This window comes from Nothobranchius furzeri, chromosome 1 (assembly GCF_043380555.1).
Source record: "Nothobranchius furzeri strain GRZ-AD chromosome 1, NfurGRZ-RIMD1, whole genome shotgun sequence".
Lineage (NCBI taxonomy): Eukaryota > Metazoa > Chordata > Actinopteri > Cyprinodontiformes > Nothobranchiidae > Nothobranchius > Nothobranchius furzeri.
Window position 1 is genome coordinate 26,061,996 of NC_091741.1, and position 19,113 is coordinate 26,081,108.

The 19,113-nt window shown below is 43.3% G+C and overlaps 1 protein-coding gene across 7 annotated transcripts in view; it reads right to left on the reverse strand.

The window, feature by feature from the left end:
• LOC107380808 (rho guanine nucleotide exchange factor 9) overlaps positions 1-15,469 on the reverse strand; it is an 82,425-nt gene extending 66,956 nt beyond the window's left edge. For 6 of the 7 annotated variants that reach the window (XM_070547921.1, XM_015953331.3, XM_015952549.3 and 3 more), the window contains exons 1-5: positions 15,179-15,469; positions 10,689-12,349; positions 8,758-9,096; positions 7,806-7,932; positions 7,595-7,701 (exon numbers count right to left, since the gene is read on the reverse strand). In XM_070547921.1, coding sequence (XP_070404022.1) covers positions 7,595-7,701; positions 7,806-7,932; positions 8,758-9,096; positions 10,689-12,278 — 2,163 coding nt within the window. In that variant the 5' untranslated portion in view covers positions 12,279-12,349; positions 15,179-15,469. The remainder of the gene's footprint in view (positions 1-7,594; positions 7,702-7,805; positions 7,933-8,757; positions 9,097-10,688; positions 12,350-15,178) is intronic. The other variant, XM_015955591.3, reaches the window with a different exon arrangement.
• Positions 15,470-19,113: the final 3,644 nt, after the last annotated feature.

The window sequence follows — 19,113 nt, forward strand, 5'->3', positions numbered from 1 at the left end:
CCTCCACGAATTAGCTTAAAATGCTTCAGAAGACCAAAGACAGAGGAGGACTGGATTTACCCAACTTTTATTATTATTTCTTAGCCAACAGGCTGCAATATATACCAAGATGGTTGCAAGATAACCCACTAGATGAGTCCTGGTTAGATATAGAACACACTTTGCAATACGATAGAGCTTTCAGACTTACCATTTATTAGCTCAAGCATAAGAAAACATGAAGGCTTCAAAAGTATTAGTATCAGCACCTCTCTGACAGCATGGTGGGAGTATCTAAAAATAACAGAGTCTTCACTAGTACCATGCAGACGCACACCTATCTGGAATAATCCTGATAATTTGCAAAATAAAATAATGAAGGAATCCTATACCTGGAACACATATATGAAGGATTGGACTTCATCCCATTTAATAGAATAGTCTCCCAATTTGGAATGGATAAGAATAGCTTTTTAGAATATCACCAAATTAAATCTGTAGTCAAACAAAAATTTAAGCTAAATAAAATAGAATTACAAACACCACCAAGGGTATTAGACTTCTATAATCTCAAACCCCCCAAACTACTGTCTAAAGTATATAAGACACTGTCCAAAATAGACGATAGAATAGTAATCCCTATTGAAAAAAGGGAGGTGGATCTATCAGTTAGCTTTGACCAGGACTTCTGGTCCCAAACTTGTTTAAAAACTTTTAAAATGATCAGACACCCCAATTTACAATTAATTCAGTACAAAATTCTACACAGAGTACACTATACAGGTCATCGGATGTTCAAGATGGGGTTTGTGTCATCTGACGCCTGTACACACTGCACAAACAACATTCCTGAGAATTACATTCACACACTGTGGTCCTGTCCACCTGTCCAGGAATTTTGGGGTAGAGTATGTGAGGATCTGTGAGTGTCTAAAATGTCATATCCCAACTTCCCCCTCTCTTTGTTTACTGGGAAACCTGGACGATGTCCCGATTGAAACATCTTTGGTTCACGTGGTTCTGACTGCTCCTGATGTATTGTTGTGTGTCCCATTTTTTTCTGCTCTTTCTCTTTCTGCAGGTCTAGAAGCAGACTCTTGCTCATTATTGTGGACCCCCCCCCCCCCCACTCCCCCCTCTTCCCACCTTTTGTCTTTTCCTTTCTCTTTCACCTCTGTCTCCGTGTCTGGTCGGAATTACAAAGCATTCAAAAACAATAACAATAAAGTTTTAAGTATCAGGCGTGACATTAAAAGCAGACACTTTGATGCTCCACCTGAGAGTAAATCTGTAAGGCTTGTTACCAGCATTCAGACATCAATTCTGTTTGCTTCACAGCCAGACAGGACACAGTTAAAAAAAAACTGCACTTTTCTGGACTGATATGTCCAGTGTTTTTCCTGGAATCTGCTTTAGCCACTCCCCCAGTTTATATATATATCCTCCAAAGTAGGGCTGGCCAATAATTCAATGATGACATATATCGATCGATAGATGTACGGCACCACAGAAAAAAAGTGGGTCAATAAAACGTTTCCTTTCTTTTTTTCTTTTATAGCCTATCAGGTAGCTTAACACTGCAGTCAGTACTTACTTATTTTGGGTTTTACAACTCTGACAAAAAAGACACCATGGTCATTAGAAAAATTTGCAGAGATTTAATTAAAAATCAAACTTGTTTTATCATAAATTAATGACATTAGATGGCTGCATGGTGGTGCAGTGGTTAGCACTGTTGCCTCGCAGCACGAAGGTTGCAGGTTCGAAACTGGGCTGTGGCCTTTCTGCGTGGAGTTGCGTGTTCTCCCCATGCATGCGTGCGTTTCCTCCGGGTACTCCGGTTTCCCCCACAGATCACAACATGCCCTATAGGTTATAAATTGTAAGTCGCTTTGGATAAAAGCGTCTGCTAAACAAATAAACATAAACATAAAATATATTTTCAACTTTTTTATGATTGATATCGATCAATTAGAATTTTTTTAAATCAATATGCATTTTTTCAAAATCATCCAGCCCTACTCTAAAGTTCTCTACAATTAATCATTAATATGCACACAAACATTCACACACAGGTGGAGATGATGAGCTACACTGTAGCCACAGCTGCCCTGGGGCACACTGACATAGCCTGGGCTTGTACCAGCAACTAGGGATGCAACGATACCACTTTTTTCCAAACCGATACGATACCGATACTTGGATCCGAGTACTCGCCGATACCGATTACAATACCGATAGTTCTACCACACAAAAAAATGCAATGATTTGGAATACAGATTTTAGTTTATTTTCTGCTTTCAACAGGAAAAGACTGTGAGGTATGAAATCATCACATTAGGTGAACAGAAATGACATGTTACAGTGAAGCCATTTTCAAGCAACTGCAATGGTATCGGTTCCTGGTATCGGTTAACTTTTACCGATACTGGTATCGGTATCGGCACAGATACCGATACCAGTATCGTATCGGTGCATCCCTACCAGCAGCCTCCTAATTACACCGTCCCCCTGATATATGTTATTGCAGTGTGCTCACAGCACCAGAGATGAGGCGGTAGGATTAACGGATGCAGCACAAGGAGCAGACAGACAGCCACCTCTGTCATAAATAGGCCATTTTTACAGCTCAGTAAAAGGCAAGAAATCTGAAAAGGAATCAAAGGGAAGAGAGGCTTTTTTTGTCACAGGAAATTTTACTTACATATAAATTGCCAACTTTTTCAGTGAAAAGACAAGAGCAGCAGATTTTGCCTGCAGGGTTTCCACTATAAGACGATGCTGTCAAGACAGCAGGGATCATTTTACAGAACCTATCACATGCAGAATATGTTGTCTTAAGAATCAGAACCAGAAATATCTTTACCCCAATAATCTGCCACATGGGCTTTAGAAAAGCTACACAGATGCTGGACACTCACTATGAAGGAGAATCAGACATAAAATACTTTCCTAAATGATATAGCTGCTTTGTGTTTAAAAATGTTTTATGATCAAATTTATTGCCTGTTGCAAAAACCATTTAATTAAAAACTCCTTACTGTCTGCAACAGAGCACACTTTCGATGAATGATGGAACAGTGTACTGGCCTGACGAGAGATGAGCTGCATAAACACAAGTTTGGACATGCACGATCTGACAAAATACAGAGTATAATGGGGCGATGCTGCAAAACAGGAAGCACCAGTGAGTACAACTCCTCCAGTCCCAGGGAACATGCAGCCGTCTGAAAAGAGCAAAAGGCTTTGTAGGCAGCCATGAAATCCTTCTAAAGTTACATAAGAGAAAGGCCATCTCCTTTCCCCTGACACACATAAAAACACACTCAGCATAAATGCAGCTTCACCACCACCAACAAAATATTCATGCACACAGCTGACACACAAAAAGCTTTTATATATTTATTTTTTGTAACAGAACCAGCCCAGGGACGCTCTGACACAATCATCCGGTTGAGATTCAGGCAGGGACAGTGCCATTAATCAGAGCTCACCATGTGCTCTGAAGCAGCGTTAGCTGTTGGCGCGTTGGCAGGTGAACACTGCTGAATGAACATCGATGAAGGATTCTGGGTCACCTGTGGTTCAGTGTGCAAACTGTGCATGCACAAAGTTATTTTGAGGTACACCTATTCCCATGGTCTGCCTGGAGAAAAAAGCCTTGGGTAAAATGGCACACACGCGGTGTGTTTGGCAGAGATATCACTAGCTGGTGCTTTTCATTACGCACAAAATAATGAAGATGTCAATGCAGTGACTCATACATCCTGACATTAATCCTGAATGCAACATAAGAGCATGGGAAGTGTGCAGGAGTGTATTAAGAGTGTTATGGAGCGAGTGTATCATCCAAATAAAAGCTTGATGTGTGCTGCTGAAAAACACAATTGATTCATTTACAAGCACTGCTAATATGTGGATAAAAAAGGAATCAAAGGGAAGAGAGGCTTTTTTTGACACAGGAAATTTTACTTACATATAAATTGCCAACTTTTTCAGTGAAAAGACAAGAGCAGGCCTCCAGTCGTCATCATAACAGGAAGACTGTAACAACACTAAACCGTACCATGACCGTAACAGCCCTGTGAGGTGGGTTTTATCTGTCAGCCAAGCCGTAGCACCACCTCGCTGATATGCTGCAACATCAAGCCAAATTTCCCTTTTATCGTTCCTTCTTTCTTGTTTGACCTGGTTTGGTAGTCACCGCCTGCTGACTCATGCATAATAAAAAGTAATAATAATGCAGAAAATGATTCCTACTACAAGTCTTAAGTTGGCCCAAACCAAATCATATAAGATTCATGTAGACACTCTTAAAGTTCTTAATAAGACAACCCCCTCCTTCTTTGGCAAGTTGACAGTAGTGATGGGAATTCCAGCTCTTTTTAAAGAGCCTGTTCTTTTGGCTCAGCTCACCAAAAAGGGCCGGTGTCGGTACAGGATCTGCTCGGGTGCAAGATCGGCTCGGGGTCCTTCGACTGCCGATGACGTCAAAGTACGGCAAACCCACTCGGACAAAATACACTACACATCTATACTGTTGGAAAGAATTTAGCAGTTTCGTTATTAAAATAATGTTTCTTAAGACGTAAGTTTGTGTTTATAATGGTATTTGTAAAATAAAACACTATATTTTATTCATAATGTTGAACTCCTCTTTGAGCACATCCCTTGAAGAATCATAGGTATTAGCAACACCTGTGAAATTGTATTTGCAGGAAAGAAGTGTGTCCCGTTTATTGAGTATTTTGTGTTGAGTTTTTGACGTCTTGTCCATGCGTAGTTCAGTTACGCTCATAGCTGCTAGCCAAAACTTTGGAGTTAAAAGTTTTCTGGCTTTACTAAAATACCTGTCTGTACTTATTTGATTAATGGTAGTTTTACTTTCTATTAGACTCCAAATGTAATCATTTGGCACGTTTCTAATTCATAATTTGTAATAATGTAATCGGCGATATTAGCATTAGCATTCCTATGGGTTTTTCCATGTATATTAGCATTGCGCTAACCACTCGCTGCCAAATTGCAGCCTTTGCGATTAGAAAATCTCCTTTTGTCACATCACAATTTAATTGCACATGCAGTTAATCGTTCAGCCCTAATATACTTGCAGCTGTATGCTAAAAGTGTATTTTCAAAGAGGCAATGATGGATTTCTTTGTAAAAGTTGTCCATCTTTCCAACAGAAAAAATCTGCCTGGACCAACGTCACGTGATAACAACGTTACGTGATTACGTAATTCCGTAAGGTTCATGTTCAGCCAATCAACTACTTAGACGTCATCGGCAGTCGACGGACCCGAGCCAATTTTGCACCCGAGCAGATCTTGTACCGACACCGGCTCCTCAGATTTTCTGTTGCGTAGAGTACATTTATCACCAAACATAATGCAAAACTATATGTAAAATGATTTACTAATGTAAAAATATGCAATATATCAAATATTTATCATTTATATGGGTTTATTAACTGAACACTAAGAAATGTCAACTTTCCGACTGCTGTCGCTCATTTTCTCACCGTCTAAGTTGCACTCTCCTCCCTCGCTCGCCTTTTTCCTCCTCCTCATTCCCTCTCGTCTCCCTCCGCCTGCATGTGCTCTGCTGTGTGTCTGAGTCTGATGCTCCCTCTTCCCCGCCCCTACTGCTCTGTGTGTGTGGACAGTCTGGACACACAGTCACACATGTTGACCAATCGCCTGTAGCTTTCACCAAGATGGGGGGGTTGGGGTTACGGCTCCCGTCGTTCACTTCATAGAGCCGGCTCTTAGAGCCGGTTCGTTCGCGACCGACACATCACTACTTGACAGCAGAGCTGGGAGCACAGAATTAGTACGACACAGAACCATCCTCTCATCTGCATAAAAACTAAAGGCTGGTTTTTCTGTGAGTTTAAAATGGGACAGGACCAATGTGGGGCGAGTAGAGGGGAGAGACAAAAGTGACAAGCGTGTAGGGCAGAGCAGAAATGGTGGAAGAGAGGAGAGCGACTGGGGGAGAAATCCATTTAAATGAAAGGGAGAAGAGAGGCGTCAGCATTAGTGGTTAATCCACTGCAGCGAGAAAGCTTTCTCTCTGCCTGCGGCCTCGAGCCTCCAGTCGTCATCATAACAGGAAGACTGTAACAAACACTAAACCGTACCATGACCGTAACAGCCCTGTGAGGTGGGTTTTATCTGTCAGCCAAGCTGTAGCACCACCTCGCTGATACGCTGCAACATCTCTCGTGATTGTCTCCTCATCATGCTGCGTTTAGTTTGGTCTATAAATATAGAAGACATTAATACAAAGTATCTTCTCTTTATCTCATTTGAATATCGACATTTTTGTTGCAAATGAACTTGCCTCCCCGTTCAGACACAGAAGAATTTCCTAGTGTTGCTCGTCCATGTTTCCGACCTCAGGGGAGGGCCGTGACAAAGGGAGCATCTCTCTTTCCTTCTCTCCCACCCCTTTTTCTCTCTTTTCACCCACACACTTTCCCTATTTAGCTCATGCTTAAAAAGGCTGCCTAAAGATAGTAGCAAGAAGCTGAACGGGAGCCAGCCGAATGTCATAGCAACAACGTGCAGCGGTTCACAAATACAATTTAGATCAGGCAGGGAGGGGAAAAGTTCTAATCAAAGTCAAAACGCAGCAGCCTCATTTCCTCAAGGACACAGTATACACAGAAAACATGTCAGCAACAAAATCTACAATCCGGGTGCCCAGGCCGTCAGTTCCCCACACAGCAGCTCCGTTATGACTACGGGCTGCCTTTACGACTCGTGAATTGTGTGCAATCATCAAAGAAAGCAAATCATCTCAGTTCAAGCTTGTTTTTTAACTATAAGTGGATTTATAAGAACTGAATAGACTTTGTTTAGGGTACTTTCACACACTGACACTCCTTAATATAAACGAAACATTGTAAAATGTGCTCTGGTTATTGCATTTTAAGCAGCTTCACTTTGAGATAAGTAGAACTAAAAACAATAGGAAGAGCAGCAGCTTCCCGTGATTAAACACAGAAACGATGCAGTACCCGTGTAGTAGAGAGGAGATGCACACAGCCCCAGATATGTTTTCTACCCTGTCAGGGATATTTCAGAGAAAAAACAAAACAAAAGCTTTGCATCTCCTTCCACTGGAGTCCGCCCCCCAGAGGCCACATTCACATCAAAGCATTGACTCCAAATGCCTGGTTTTACTTCCTGTCTTGCATTATTCCTACATACACCGAAGCTAATTTTACACGGCTAACAAAGACACAATCTTGTAAACAGTTACAGAGAACATCAGGACCGGTATTCAGAAACTATTGAACGTGACTCATCTTTTCCTGTGGAGTCAGTTTTTCTAGACGTGCGCTTGTCGCCGTTAACAAACACCAAGATGAAGAGGCACTGATCAGAAAGGCCCAAGAGTGTTGCATGTCATGATCCCTCATAAGAAAATGTCATTCTCTGATGAAAAACAGAAGAAAATCTCATACTGTTTTAGTCCTGTTATGTTTTTCCTATGACTAAGCTCAGTGTGTTATGCTTGAATATGTTCTATACACTGCGGGGAGATGCGGTGACCACATAAAGCTGCATTTATATGTGAGTTGATTTAAGGGGTGTGTCTGACTCACTATGTTGACCTGGAGTGGTTCTGACCCGGGTCTCAGCAGCCTTCTTCTTCTGCAGCTACCGGAGCCTCCAGACCGCAGACGCACCGATGATGACGACTGACCCATGTCTGCCAGACGGGCACACGCAGAAAAACAGATGAACACTTTAAATAAAAGCACGGACCAGCCTAGGTTTAACATATTTATGCAAATCAAAAAAATCCAGTATTACCTGAATGCGGCAGAAGCAGGGCCAGGGCAGTGAGGGTGCTAGGGGGAAGTGGCAGGGAGCGACACCGCAGAAGAGATGCCCTGAGTGGGGGCTCTAGTGGTGACACTCCCAGGGGTCGAGATAAGGCCTGGAGGGTACTGAATAGTTAGGACATCTCCTCTAATCCAAACACTTTTACTGCTGCAACTCTCTCTCTCTCTCTCTCTCTCTCTCTCTCTCTCTCTCTCTCTCTCTCACACACACACACACACACACACACACACACACCTGCCCTTCACCTCACTGCTGTGTTGACCTCTTTATTTTGAGCAAATTTAGGGATTTCACATCCACCAACTCTATTCTCGTGCCCTGGCTGGTGTGCGTGCTTCACAGCAAACTATGAGAGAACATACATCAGGCCAAGCAGGCATCCTCTCAGGTTAGAATAAACTGACTCTGAGTTAGAGCAATGAGAGGTAAAACTTATGGGAGCGATGAGGCAGAAAACTGGCCGCACTGAAGGGCTAGGAGAGAGGGAGGGAAGAGAAAGAAAAAAGGATGGGCGAGCTGGAGACAAAGAGAAAAAAGAGGGGAGTTGGTTGAAGGAAAAGTAGCATTCAAAACTACGGGCCAGTATAAATGAGGCAGAGCATGCAAGCATTGTTGCAGCCTACAGTGAGCACTATATAAATACTGGGTTAGAGCTGGACTGCCCTTCAAAGTCTGGCCTGTGTGTTTGATTCATTATGGGCCTGCTCTATTTTTATCAGTGAGTTGGTGGAGCCTACTAGTGAGACTTGGCCATCCTACTTTCATCCTCTTCGGTACCAGGAGGAAAGTCACAAGTGTGTTCTTTATACACATTTATTTACGTTGTGAAAGTGCTTCTGTGCTTGTTTGTGAACAGTCTTTTTTTCTTATTTAATGTATTTTTTTTAAGTGTGAATGTATGTGTTGTTTAACGTCTTACTCTGTGGTGTAGCTCCGTGGATTGCGTCTCTCTAGTAACACTGCTCTCTATGACGGAGCAAGGCCTGGCGCGTGCTGCCATCCGTCTGGGCCCCGGAGAGTGCTGCATGGAGGCGATGGGTCTGCGTCTCAAACGGGGCAGTGAGCCGACCTCACTATAATGGGTGTAGAGCTCTCGATCTGGAAGGGGCCTCCGCAGGTCCAGCACAACCGAGGCCGGGCGAGGACGGGGGAACAGCCGCCTGTGAGTTACAGAGGTCCTCTCTGTGCTAGACGAAGGCACGGCCGGACCCGGCTGTCCTACACTGCAGCCTGTCTGGCTGGCAATCTGCTCACACAGCTGTGATTGGCAAACACACTCAGCAGTTTGGCCAAGATAAAAGTGCAAGAATGCATTTTTTATGTGAGGAATTAGAAAAAAAGTCTGCAGGTTAGAAAAAAAACAAAACAAACAAAAACAAAACACCTCATATTTTACCGTAAAAGAAATATGTCAGCCTTGAGTTTATGCTTCCAATTGTACTGAATGATGAGTAACCCTATACCTGGTATATTTATAAGACAGACGTGAAATGATCTTTTTACAGTTAATTCTATAACTCTCTCATGAGGGCTCAAAAATGTGATGTTGTCTCTGTCTGCTCTTGAGAGACAAACATTTCTGCACATATCACTATATTTTATACAAGTTTAACAAGGTAATGCTGAGCTCTGAGAAGTCCTTTTCTACCAAAACCCACATTAGGCTCAGAAGTCACAATCTCCTAGCCTCTAAAACCTGACTAAATCTAAGAGGAGCCTTTATTTACAGTCTTGGTCAAATGTGTAGGTTAAGAGGTTTAAATGAAATATTTTAAAAATAACTGAGATCAAATGTGAGCAGAGGACTTAGTGTTAAAATTATACTATACCATTTTGACTAAGATTCATTAATTTAACACAATACATGTGTGTTTTACATGGTCTGAATTGCAGTTTATAGTCAAAAAGATGGTTTTCATCCAGATAAATCACTTCTTCAGAATATTTACTGTTTTGTTTAAAATGTAAGTCTCCTATTTAAAAAAGGCACGTATTTGTTCCTTTCATTTATATCTGACATCAGTGTTTCTTTAATGTCTCTGAGATTCTAAAGATAGATGTCAGCGCAGACTCCTGCACAACCATTATGGGATGGAAGGTCGACACCCTTCCCAAAACAAATGCTCCTGCAGCCCTTGCCCCTGCATAATAAACCCGTATGAGAGTGTGCTGAGTATTGGAGATGTCATATCTGGTTTAGTCAGGAGCTAGGCTAACATGTCCTGACTCGGTGGGATGGCTGGAAGGGAGATGACTAATTCTTTCAGTGGAGTGAAAAGGGGAAGGCTGCTGTCATGGAGCACTGACGTCACACACACCTCTGGGGCTGCCACAGTCGCACACTGCTAGCTCTACGGAAAATGTAGGCTTTCCTAGCAGGCTACAAAAGGCTGGATATGAAGGAAAGGACAAAACTCTTGTAGAATGGTGTTTGTGTACTTCTGTATTTACTTTATCCTCGTTTGTCCAACAGATGGGGCAAAAGGACAAAAGCAGGGTTGGTGTACAAGTCACGTGCCTCTCACTTGGGTGCTTTTCCACAGCATAGAACTACATAGTGATGAAATGAGCAACAGCATTGCTGTTGATGATTTTAAGAAGCAAAAGAATGATCATGGTTAAAGCAGTTACATAACTGATTGTTTGAGCCTTTCTGCAGTAATTACATGACACATGCCTCTGGGAATGTTAATGAAGTGGAAAAGCCCTGCAATGAAATGTGGTTATGGCATAAAATGTGGCATGTGTTTCCATGAATATGTCACTCTCTTCAGAAAGCAAAGGAACAACAGTAGCTCAGCTAATAAATGTATTCATTTTAAACAATACATTTAGTTTGAAGCCACGTACCTTGAATATTTCTTCTGTTGAATCTGATGCGGTGACACTATTGGTCATGATCCCTTTATCACCTAGTTGTGATTGAACATTCACTCCCTGTACTTGAAGGGAGTCAAGTGGAGCATCCTTGGAATCCTGCTCATTTCCTCCCGGTCCCTCTGCCTTTTCCTCTTGACAAAGGCCGTTCAGCTGATCCGTTTCAACACCAGCGTTAGCCTCTGTGTGAGGGCTTGAATCAGAAATATGATTCTCTACCGTGGATTCAGGGTTGATTGTTGTGGGTGTGATGGTAACGTCACAGTTCTGAAGACCGTTAACAGCTCCTGACCCAGAGGACACTCTGAAGGCTTTCATGACAACTTTAGGGGATTGATCACTCGTCACAGGTCTAGGGGTCTCACAGTCAAAGTGACTGGACTGTGAGACTTTAGGGGTCAGTGGAGATAAAGGTGTGGGCAGGGACTTTGAGGATTCTTCATGGTGTAGTGTCAGAGACACACTGTGAACATTGTTTACTGTGCGTTGTGGGACCCTCGGGGAGGTCATCGGAGTCCTTTCTCCCTCCGGAGGAGAGAAGGAGCGTGACGTTGTTCGCCATTTTCTGGCTGATTCTGCTACACTGTTAAAAAACTTGAAAAGACCACCAAAATGTCCCTTCGTGTCCGAATTTTTCAGAGGTGGTGGCTGAAAGTCTCTGACGCTGTCAAAGTCTACAGAACCATAGTCCGAGTCCATAGTTTTATCCAAAGAGGGGAGTTCAGAGTCAAAGCTCCTTTCTGAGTAAACGGGGTTCGTCTTGCCCAAGAGGGAAATCCTTCTCAGGTAACTCCACACGTCTCTGTGTCTCCGTCCTCCGCGGTGGTGGGCTCTTGGGCTATTCTTAATACTGGTCTCTTCACAACCCGCAGCACTTTTGTTGCAGTTTGTTGAGCTGTTATTGCTTCTTTTAGGATAAGCCTGTTTTTCAGAAGGTTTACAACCATTCTGTGTCACAGCTTCTCCTATCGCACTGGGCTGCTGGCCATCTATTGGAGATGGCAGGTCAAGGTCCTCAAACGAGCAGTCAAACTCTGCCGTATAACCAGCATACGAATGCCTCTTGCCTCTGTTTCTAAGCGTGTCCCTGCTGGTCTGCTGAGGAGTGCCAATGTCATGACAAAAAGACTCCTCACCCACCAAGGAGCTGGTGAACTTTGCAGTGGACAACTTCCCCGTCTTACCTCTGAACACAGCAGGCGATTTTAGCTTCTTGAAAGAACGAACTTTGTCTGCGAATGAGAGTTTAGGGATGGAAGCCTCCCCAGGCAAAATCATGGAGTGGGGCCTCCTCTCCAGCTCTGAGACGGCTTTCTTTCGATTTAAGATCCTCCAGAGGCCCCCAGTGGCACGGGGCCTCCTGTTAACCTCCTGTCGGTCCTTGACAGGGGTCTGAGAAGACAAAGCCTGGGTCTCTTTAAGCACCTCCACAGGCCCTGACCCTGTCTGGTGAATAGAAACACTGCTGGTCTCGTTCTCCACATCCAGAGAAACGTTGAACACTCGGTTGACAAACCCATTAGGGTTGTTGATCTCAGAAGCATGTTTGTCTGACTGTTCCATCCTCTCTCATTCTACGGTGTCAGCTATCAGCTCCGATGATCATCATGTTTAGGCCCGCTCCCTCTTTCCACCTGGAGGAGCAAAACCACATTTTTAGCCAGGAATCGGATATTAAACAAAGCACTGAATAGGTTTACATATTTTACAAGTATTTAAAAAAAATCTGCGTCTTATTGGATGCGATTCTGATCTATGGGTTGTACAGAACAATATACTCAGAAGTTAACTACTGCAACATTTATGGTAAGATTTTAAGCCTTTAATGTCTCTGTTTTGAAATCCTCAGACAAAAACTTTAGCACCTCAAGTCAGCTCAAACGGGCCCCTCCTCCCTCTTATAGTGGGTAAAAATTATCCAAAGTAATTATTTGAGACACAATCCCCATCCACCATTTAAACCAGTGGAGGCGGTGTTGTCATGGAAACACCCACTACAGGGATGTCTGGTGATTTCAGACCTGCTCCAGCTGTGACATCATCGCACAGATTAAGCCCTTTCTTGAGGATGAAGATGCTCAGAGAGGTCTACCCAACCTCATGCTAGCTGTTCCAGTTGGTAATCCCTGTAATGCATGACTTCCTACGTACATGTGACCATTACAGGGGATCAGAATGAAAGATGGGCTTCGAGCATGCTCACGGCTTGTTACTGATAACTTTGTGTTTACGACCAAACCGCAGCACAAAAGGAAAGAAAAGCTAAAATGAAATAAAACTGCTGTTGTGAGCTATTTTGATGTTTTATTTTCTTTTCCATTAAATGAACCAGTGATAAATCCTGAGCTAATGAAATATTTAGCATTTGCATTTAGCTTTTAAAGGAGATTCTTAAATATTCCAGGGGTGCAGCTCTAATTGCAAGTGAAAGAAACCCTTTTTCAAATGCAAAGACAAATCAGATAAAGACAATGGGAGGCCTTCGGAGCTTGAAACTCTCTAGACTCCACCCACATTAGTGAGCTCTGCAAGATGCAGAAATGTTTGTCCACAGCAGATATACAGCGCTGGATGATTGCACGTCCTTTCTGGGGTCAAGATCTGCAACGCAACAGTAAACACATTCATAGAAGTGTCTAACTGCAGCTTCCACAGGGTCAGATAAACCAGGGTCAACACGAGGTGAAAACCATACATAAACATCAAGACCTCCAGATTGTACGCGACTTCAAAAAGCAAGAACTATCTTGGAACCATTTTTCATTTAGAAATTAAACAAAACAAACAAAAGCAACCTGCACTAGAATAACTAAAGAAAACCATGAGAACAAACCCTGGATTGGCTTCTTACTCAAGGCTGGTGACATGACAAACAAATGGAGGAAGAGTGACTGCAGGATCAACAGATCACTAATGTTATTAGAAGAAGAAGAAGAAGAAGAAGAAGAAGAAGAAGAAGAAGAAGAAGAAGAAAATATCATTTCTATAGCGCCTCTCAAGATGAAAATCACGAGGCGCTTCACAAAAACAAAAAATGCTAAAAAATAAAAAAGCATTTAGAAAATGATTAAAAATATATTTAAAATGAGCAAAAATGGACAATTGGGATTTAAAAGAAAAAATGTTAAGAAAGAGAGAGAATGAATAGGAAAGAGGGAAATCAGTGGATCCTGAGGAAGGTGGAATAGGTGGGGAGAGCAGAATAAAGAGAGAGAGGTGAAGAAGGTCATACAAAAGCCAGCTTGAACAGGTGAGTCTTCAGCTGCTTTTTAAAGGAGACCACTGAGTCCACTGATCTCAGGCTCAGGGGGAGAGAGTTCCAGAGTCTGGGGGCCACAGCAGCAAATGATCTGTCACCTTTGGTCTTTAGCCTGGTGCTGCACAACCAGTAGGCTTTGATCACTGGACCTCAGGGACCTGCTGGGGGTGTAGGGACTAAGAAGATCACCAATGTAAGATGGTGCTTGTCCATGTAAGGCCCTATAGACCAGAACCAGGATCTTGAAATGAACCCTGAAGTTGACTGGCAGCCAGTGAAGCTGGAGGAGAAGCGGGATGATGTGACAGAAGACATGGGCAGCAAGATTAATTATGAAGACGCACAAATAAACTAGCTACAAAGTCCATTGGATGACACTTCACATTACAGCTGGACAAATCTTCTAACAGAAGCTCAGGGAATCAAAGCAGTGACCTATTGTGAAGAACTGAGGGCACTAAGACCTACAGACAGCCACTGGCTGAGCAGAGCTGCAGGAAGGGCATGGCAAAGCCTCACAAAGGAGGAAACCCGTTCTTTTGATGATGTTTGTGGGCTTCAGACTTCTGGCAGTCAGCGCCTGCCTACGCCGGATTCTTGACAAAGTATCAAAAATGAAAATTATATTTGAGGTTGTATTATTCTGTTCCAATTACGTTGGCGAGCGAAAGATCCAGTGTAATAGAGCTATAATTCCTGCATGCCTTCATTCCTATTTAAATGCAGATAATTTCAAATTAATAGCTCATAAATATAAGACATCACTAGTTTTTTAATATCTTAGTGTGGCTTATTTAGTTTTAACATTAAAGCCACGTTAAATAGTTTAGCACGTGCAGCCTGCTTAATGAAAGCCTAACGGTTTAGTATCTGTAAAATAAAAATGAAAATAATGACTTTTATTATAGCTCCGTCTTTATACGTGCAATGCAGTAAACTCGAGAACAAACTTAATAGTTTAGCTAATCGATAAAAAGTTTTGTTCATAAGCGTCGCGAGAGTCGCTGAAAAAGTTCGTTTACACAGTTTAATTTGCGAAATGATTTTAAGCTAGCTCACGCGCCTCTTCAGCGGTGACAGTGCACCACCTCAAACGTTGAAAAGTTCAAGACTTCAGTTACTCCAGAAACGACAAGCCGCGGAAAAAAAACAATGCGTCTCCCCGAAACCGAGCCCACAAATGAAGTTAGAGCCACCGACTCACCCAAAGCTTTACCAGGGCATCTCTGCGCCGCTGCCGTCGTTTAAACACCGTCTGGACCGTCAACCGCTGTTGCGTCCCAAAGTCCGGTACTGGAGTCAAAGGCGGTCATAAAGTTGTGGACAGCGACTCCCCTGCAGCTCACATGTGTTTGGCTTTTAACGCCTCCAAACTTCAGCAGCTTAACCCAGAGTAGAGAAGCTCCCCGAGTTAGCACACAGACAGACAGGAGCGGTGAACTCTTGCCCTGTAGGCTTCTGCAGATGCAGACACTGAACTGTGATAAAGCTCTCGAGCATACCGGGAAGCGCGTGAGCGCGCGCGCGCGCACACACACACACACACACACACACACACACACACACACACACACACAGCTAAACATTACATCAACATCACCAATATTTGAGCTCTATGAAAAACCAATACCAGCTCTTTATAGCTAATGTAGGTTCAGGGGCGGATTTAGCTATTTGGGGGCCCAAGGCAAACACAAACATGGGGCTCCCTTACACTAAATTTTCGACAATCTGACCTTTAACTGGATGTGCAAAATTCTCCCCTCTTGTGCCATGAGTTATTTTCCCTTTTTACTAGTCCTCCACTTTTTTATGTCTTTCCCTCCCTTTGAACACTTTCGATATTTGCTCTGCTTTCTTTTTCCTGTCAGTACTCCAGTGCTTTTGCCTTTATTTTTATTGGTTTCTATTTTCTAAATGCCACAATATTCGTGCAACGCCATGCCGGCATGGCGCGTTTGTAGACATATCATATTATGCCGATTTGCCGGCATGGTGTGTGTTATAAAAGCACCTTAGGATAACTCCATTTCATGCTTAATGTTTTGACTACCGCTTCGAGTTTGTTACGAACGCTCCCGCCTCTCTTCTTCTTTTGCTTTCTCTTCTTATTCTTATTTGTGGTCTTATGGCACTTGGCAAACAACAATTTGGTGGTTCCGCCACCATCTGGATTGGGGTGGAATAACTACCAATCACTTCCTGTTTGTGCATCGAGTCTTAAAGGAATATCCATTGTGGCATTAACAGAGGGGTGCCGGAAGTCAGGGCAAGGGAGCCCCCCAACATAAGGGGGCCCAAGGCCATATGCCAGCTCTTTGGTCCTCTAACGCAGTCATGGACTCTCCTGGTTCTATAAATCTGTCTTCAACCAAGTCAGGAGATGCTGCTGCCCCATCTACCTCCCCCTCCCACCTATCTGTCTCTAGAAGTCAGGTGAAGAGGCAGCTGGAGAGACTGAACAGGAACAAGGCTGCAGGTCCAGGTGGTGTCAGCCCCAGAGTACTGAAGGCCTGTGCAGAGCAGCTCTGTGGGATTCTGCAGCACCTCTTCAACCTCAGCCTGGCCCAGGAGAAGGTTCCAGTCCTGTGGAAGACATCCTGCCTTGTTCCAGTTCCAAAGAAAACTCGCCCATCAGTCAATGACGACTACAGACCGGTTGCCCTGACATCCCACATAATGAAGGTCCTGGAGAGACTCCTGTTGGTCCACCTGAATAAGCAAACTAGAACATATCAGGACCCGCTGCAGTTTGCTTATCGCCATAGAGTTGGAGTTGAAGATGCCATCATCCAGCTGCTTCAACCAATCCACTGTCATCTGGACAAAGCAGGCAGCACTGTCAGGGTCATGTTCTTTGATTTCTCCAGTGCATTTAACACAATCCAGCCTGATGTACTTTGCCAGAAACTCCAGAAGACACAGGTGGAGGCCTCAACTATCGCCTGGATTAAAGACTACCTGACAAACAGACCACAGTTTGTGAGGCTGAAGAACTGCACATCAAACCAGGGGATCAGTAACATTGGAGCACCACAGGGGACTGTACTCTCACTGTTCCTTTTCACCCTGTACACCTCAGACTTCCAGTACAAATCAGAGACCTGTCATCTACAGAAATACTCAGATGACTCTGCAGTTGTCGGGTGTATCAGAGATGGACAGGAAGCTGAGTACAGAGAGCTGGTGGAGCGCTTTGTGGTATTGTGTGGAAACAATCATCTGACCTTGAACGTGAACAAAACAAAGGAGATGATTTTAGACTTCAGAAGAAACAGGGTGGAGTCAAACACTGTTTCCATCATGGGAGAAGAAGTGGAGGTGGTTGAGGAATACAAATACCTTGGAGGTCACCTGGACAACAGACTGGACTGGAGAAAGAACAGCGAAGCCATTTACAAGAAGGGACACAGCAGACTGTACTTCTTGAGGACGCTTAGGTCCTTCAATGTCTGTAGCAAGATGCTGCAGATCTTCTACAAGTCTGTTGTTGAGAGTGTAATCTCTTCAGCCATCGTCTGTTGGGGTAGCAGCATCAGAAGCAGGGACCTGAAAAGGCTCAACAGCCTAATAAAAAAGGCTGGTTCTGTTCTGGGGACGACTGTGGAACCACTGGAGGAGATAATGCAAAGAAGGATTCTCCAGAGAATCAAGAAAATGATGGACAACCCTGAGCATTCTCTTCACAAGACTGTCCGACAACGGAAGAGTGTCTTCAGTCAGAGGCTTCTTCAGTTTGGCTGCAACACTGACCGCTACTGGAGATCCTTCCTGCCAACAGCCATTGTAATATACAATAACTATTTGATGACTTGATTATTATTATTATTCTGAGCTACTACAGCAATCAGCTTCCCTCTGGGATTAATAAAGTATTTGTGAATTGTTTAGGTTGTAAATAATGCACACAAAACCTGCATTATAAATCACTTGTACACTTGATCCTGTTTCGATCCCCACACTATATTAGAAATCTCAGTTGCCTAATGTTTCTGTGGCCTACTTCAAGTTGAGCTCAACTTATTTATAGAAAATAATGACAAGAAGGCATTTATAAGTTCTAGCTCCAGTGAAAACAGGTTAGTGACTGAACTCTGGTCTCACTAGCTATTCCTCGGGGATTACTCTGAATGTGAAAATCCTCCTATTGAAATGATACAATTGGGGGGGGGGGGGGGGTAAACTAAAAGAATTCACACACAAAAAAAAACCCAAACAGCTCCATAGCCCTGCTGAAAGAGGAGATGGTGGAAGAAGTGGCCTAAATTTAAACATTTCCTCTTTGTCCTGTTTTGAGCCCATTGTCATCGCATAGCGTTCTCCCCTTCTGCACAGGAAGGAGTGGATCTGACATCAACGCTCACGGGCTGACAATGCCAGGAAGTCTGTCTGACTGTATGTAAATATCTCTGTGTGTCCATGCTTCCCTTGCTCGCCCGTGAAACACCTCTGCTCCCTGGCCCTCTCCCTCGAGTGGCTTTTCACTGCTTGAGGGTGTAGTGGTAGTTGTAGCAAGATGGTGATTTACATGCTTAACTTCCCCGATAACTCACCCACAGCTGTCACGAAGGATTACAGCAGAGTCCTCTCGAAGTGATCTTACTGTAATGAAGCGTTTAGTTCATGTTTTCTTCTGTGAGCTGTAGTTTTTTTTAGTTTTTAACTTATTTTTATTGTCTGATCTGCTTTAGCTTTCCTTGCTCTTCTTCTACTCATTTCCTCACAACGCAGAGTCATCTTCCTGCTGTCCCCATGGCCGTACCAAAAAACATCCTGGCTCAAACAGCCCAAATATTTCAGCTCTGAATCTGGCTCACACAGGGATAAAACGGAGCTGCTCATTTCTAACGAGGATATTCATCCAAGCAGTTTTCTGAACCAGAAACTGAAAGTAACAGAGGAACGTATTAAAAATGGATAATTAACTTAGGGAGACTGATTCTAACGGGGATGGGCAATATCTAGACTGGAAAGAGCCATGTTGACTGAAATAAAGCAATGCAAGGGCCACACATTGGATTGGGAGAATATTCAAGTATGTTATTTTTCAAACAATAACAAGTTTGTGTCACAGTCAGCATAAGACAAAATTCCCTCCTTAAAGAGCAAGTCACCCCCAAATCAACTTTTTTTTTTGCT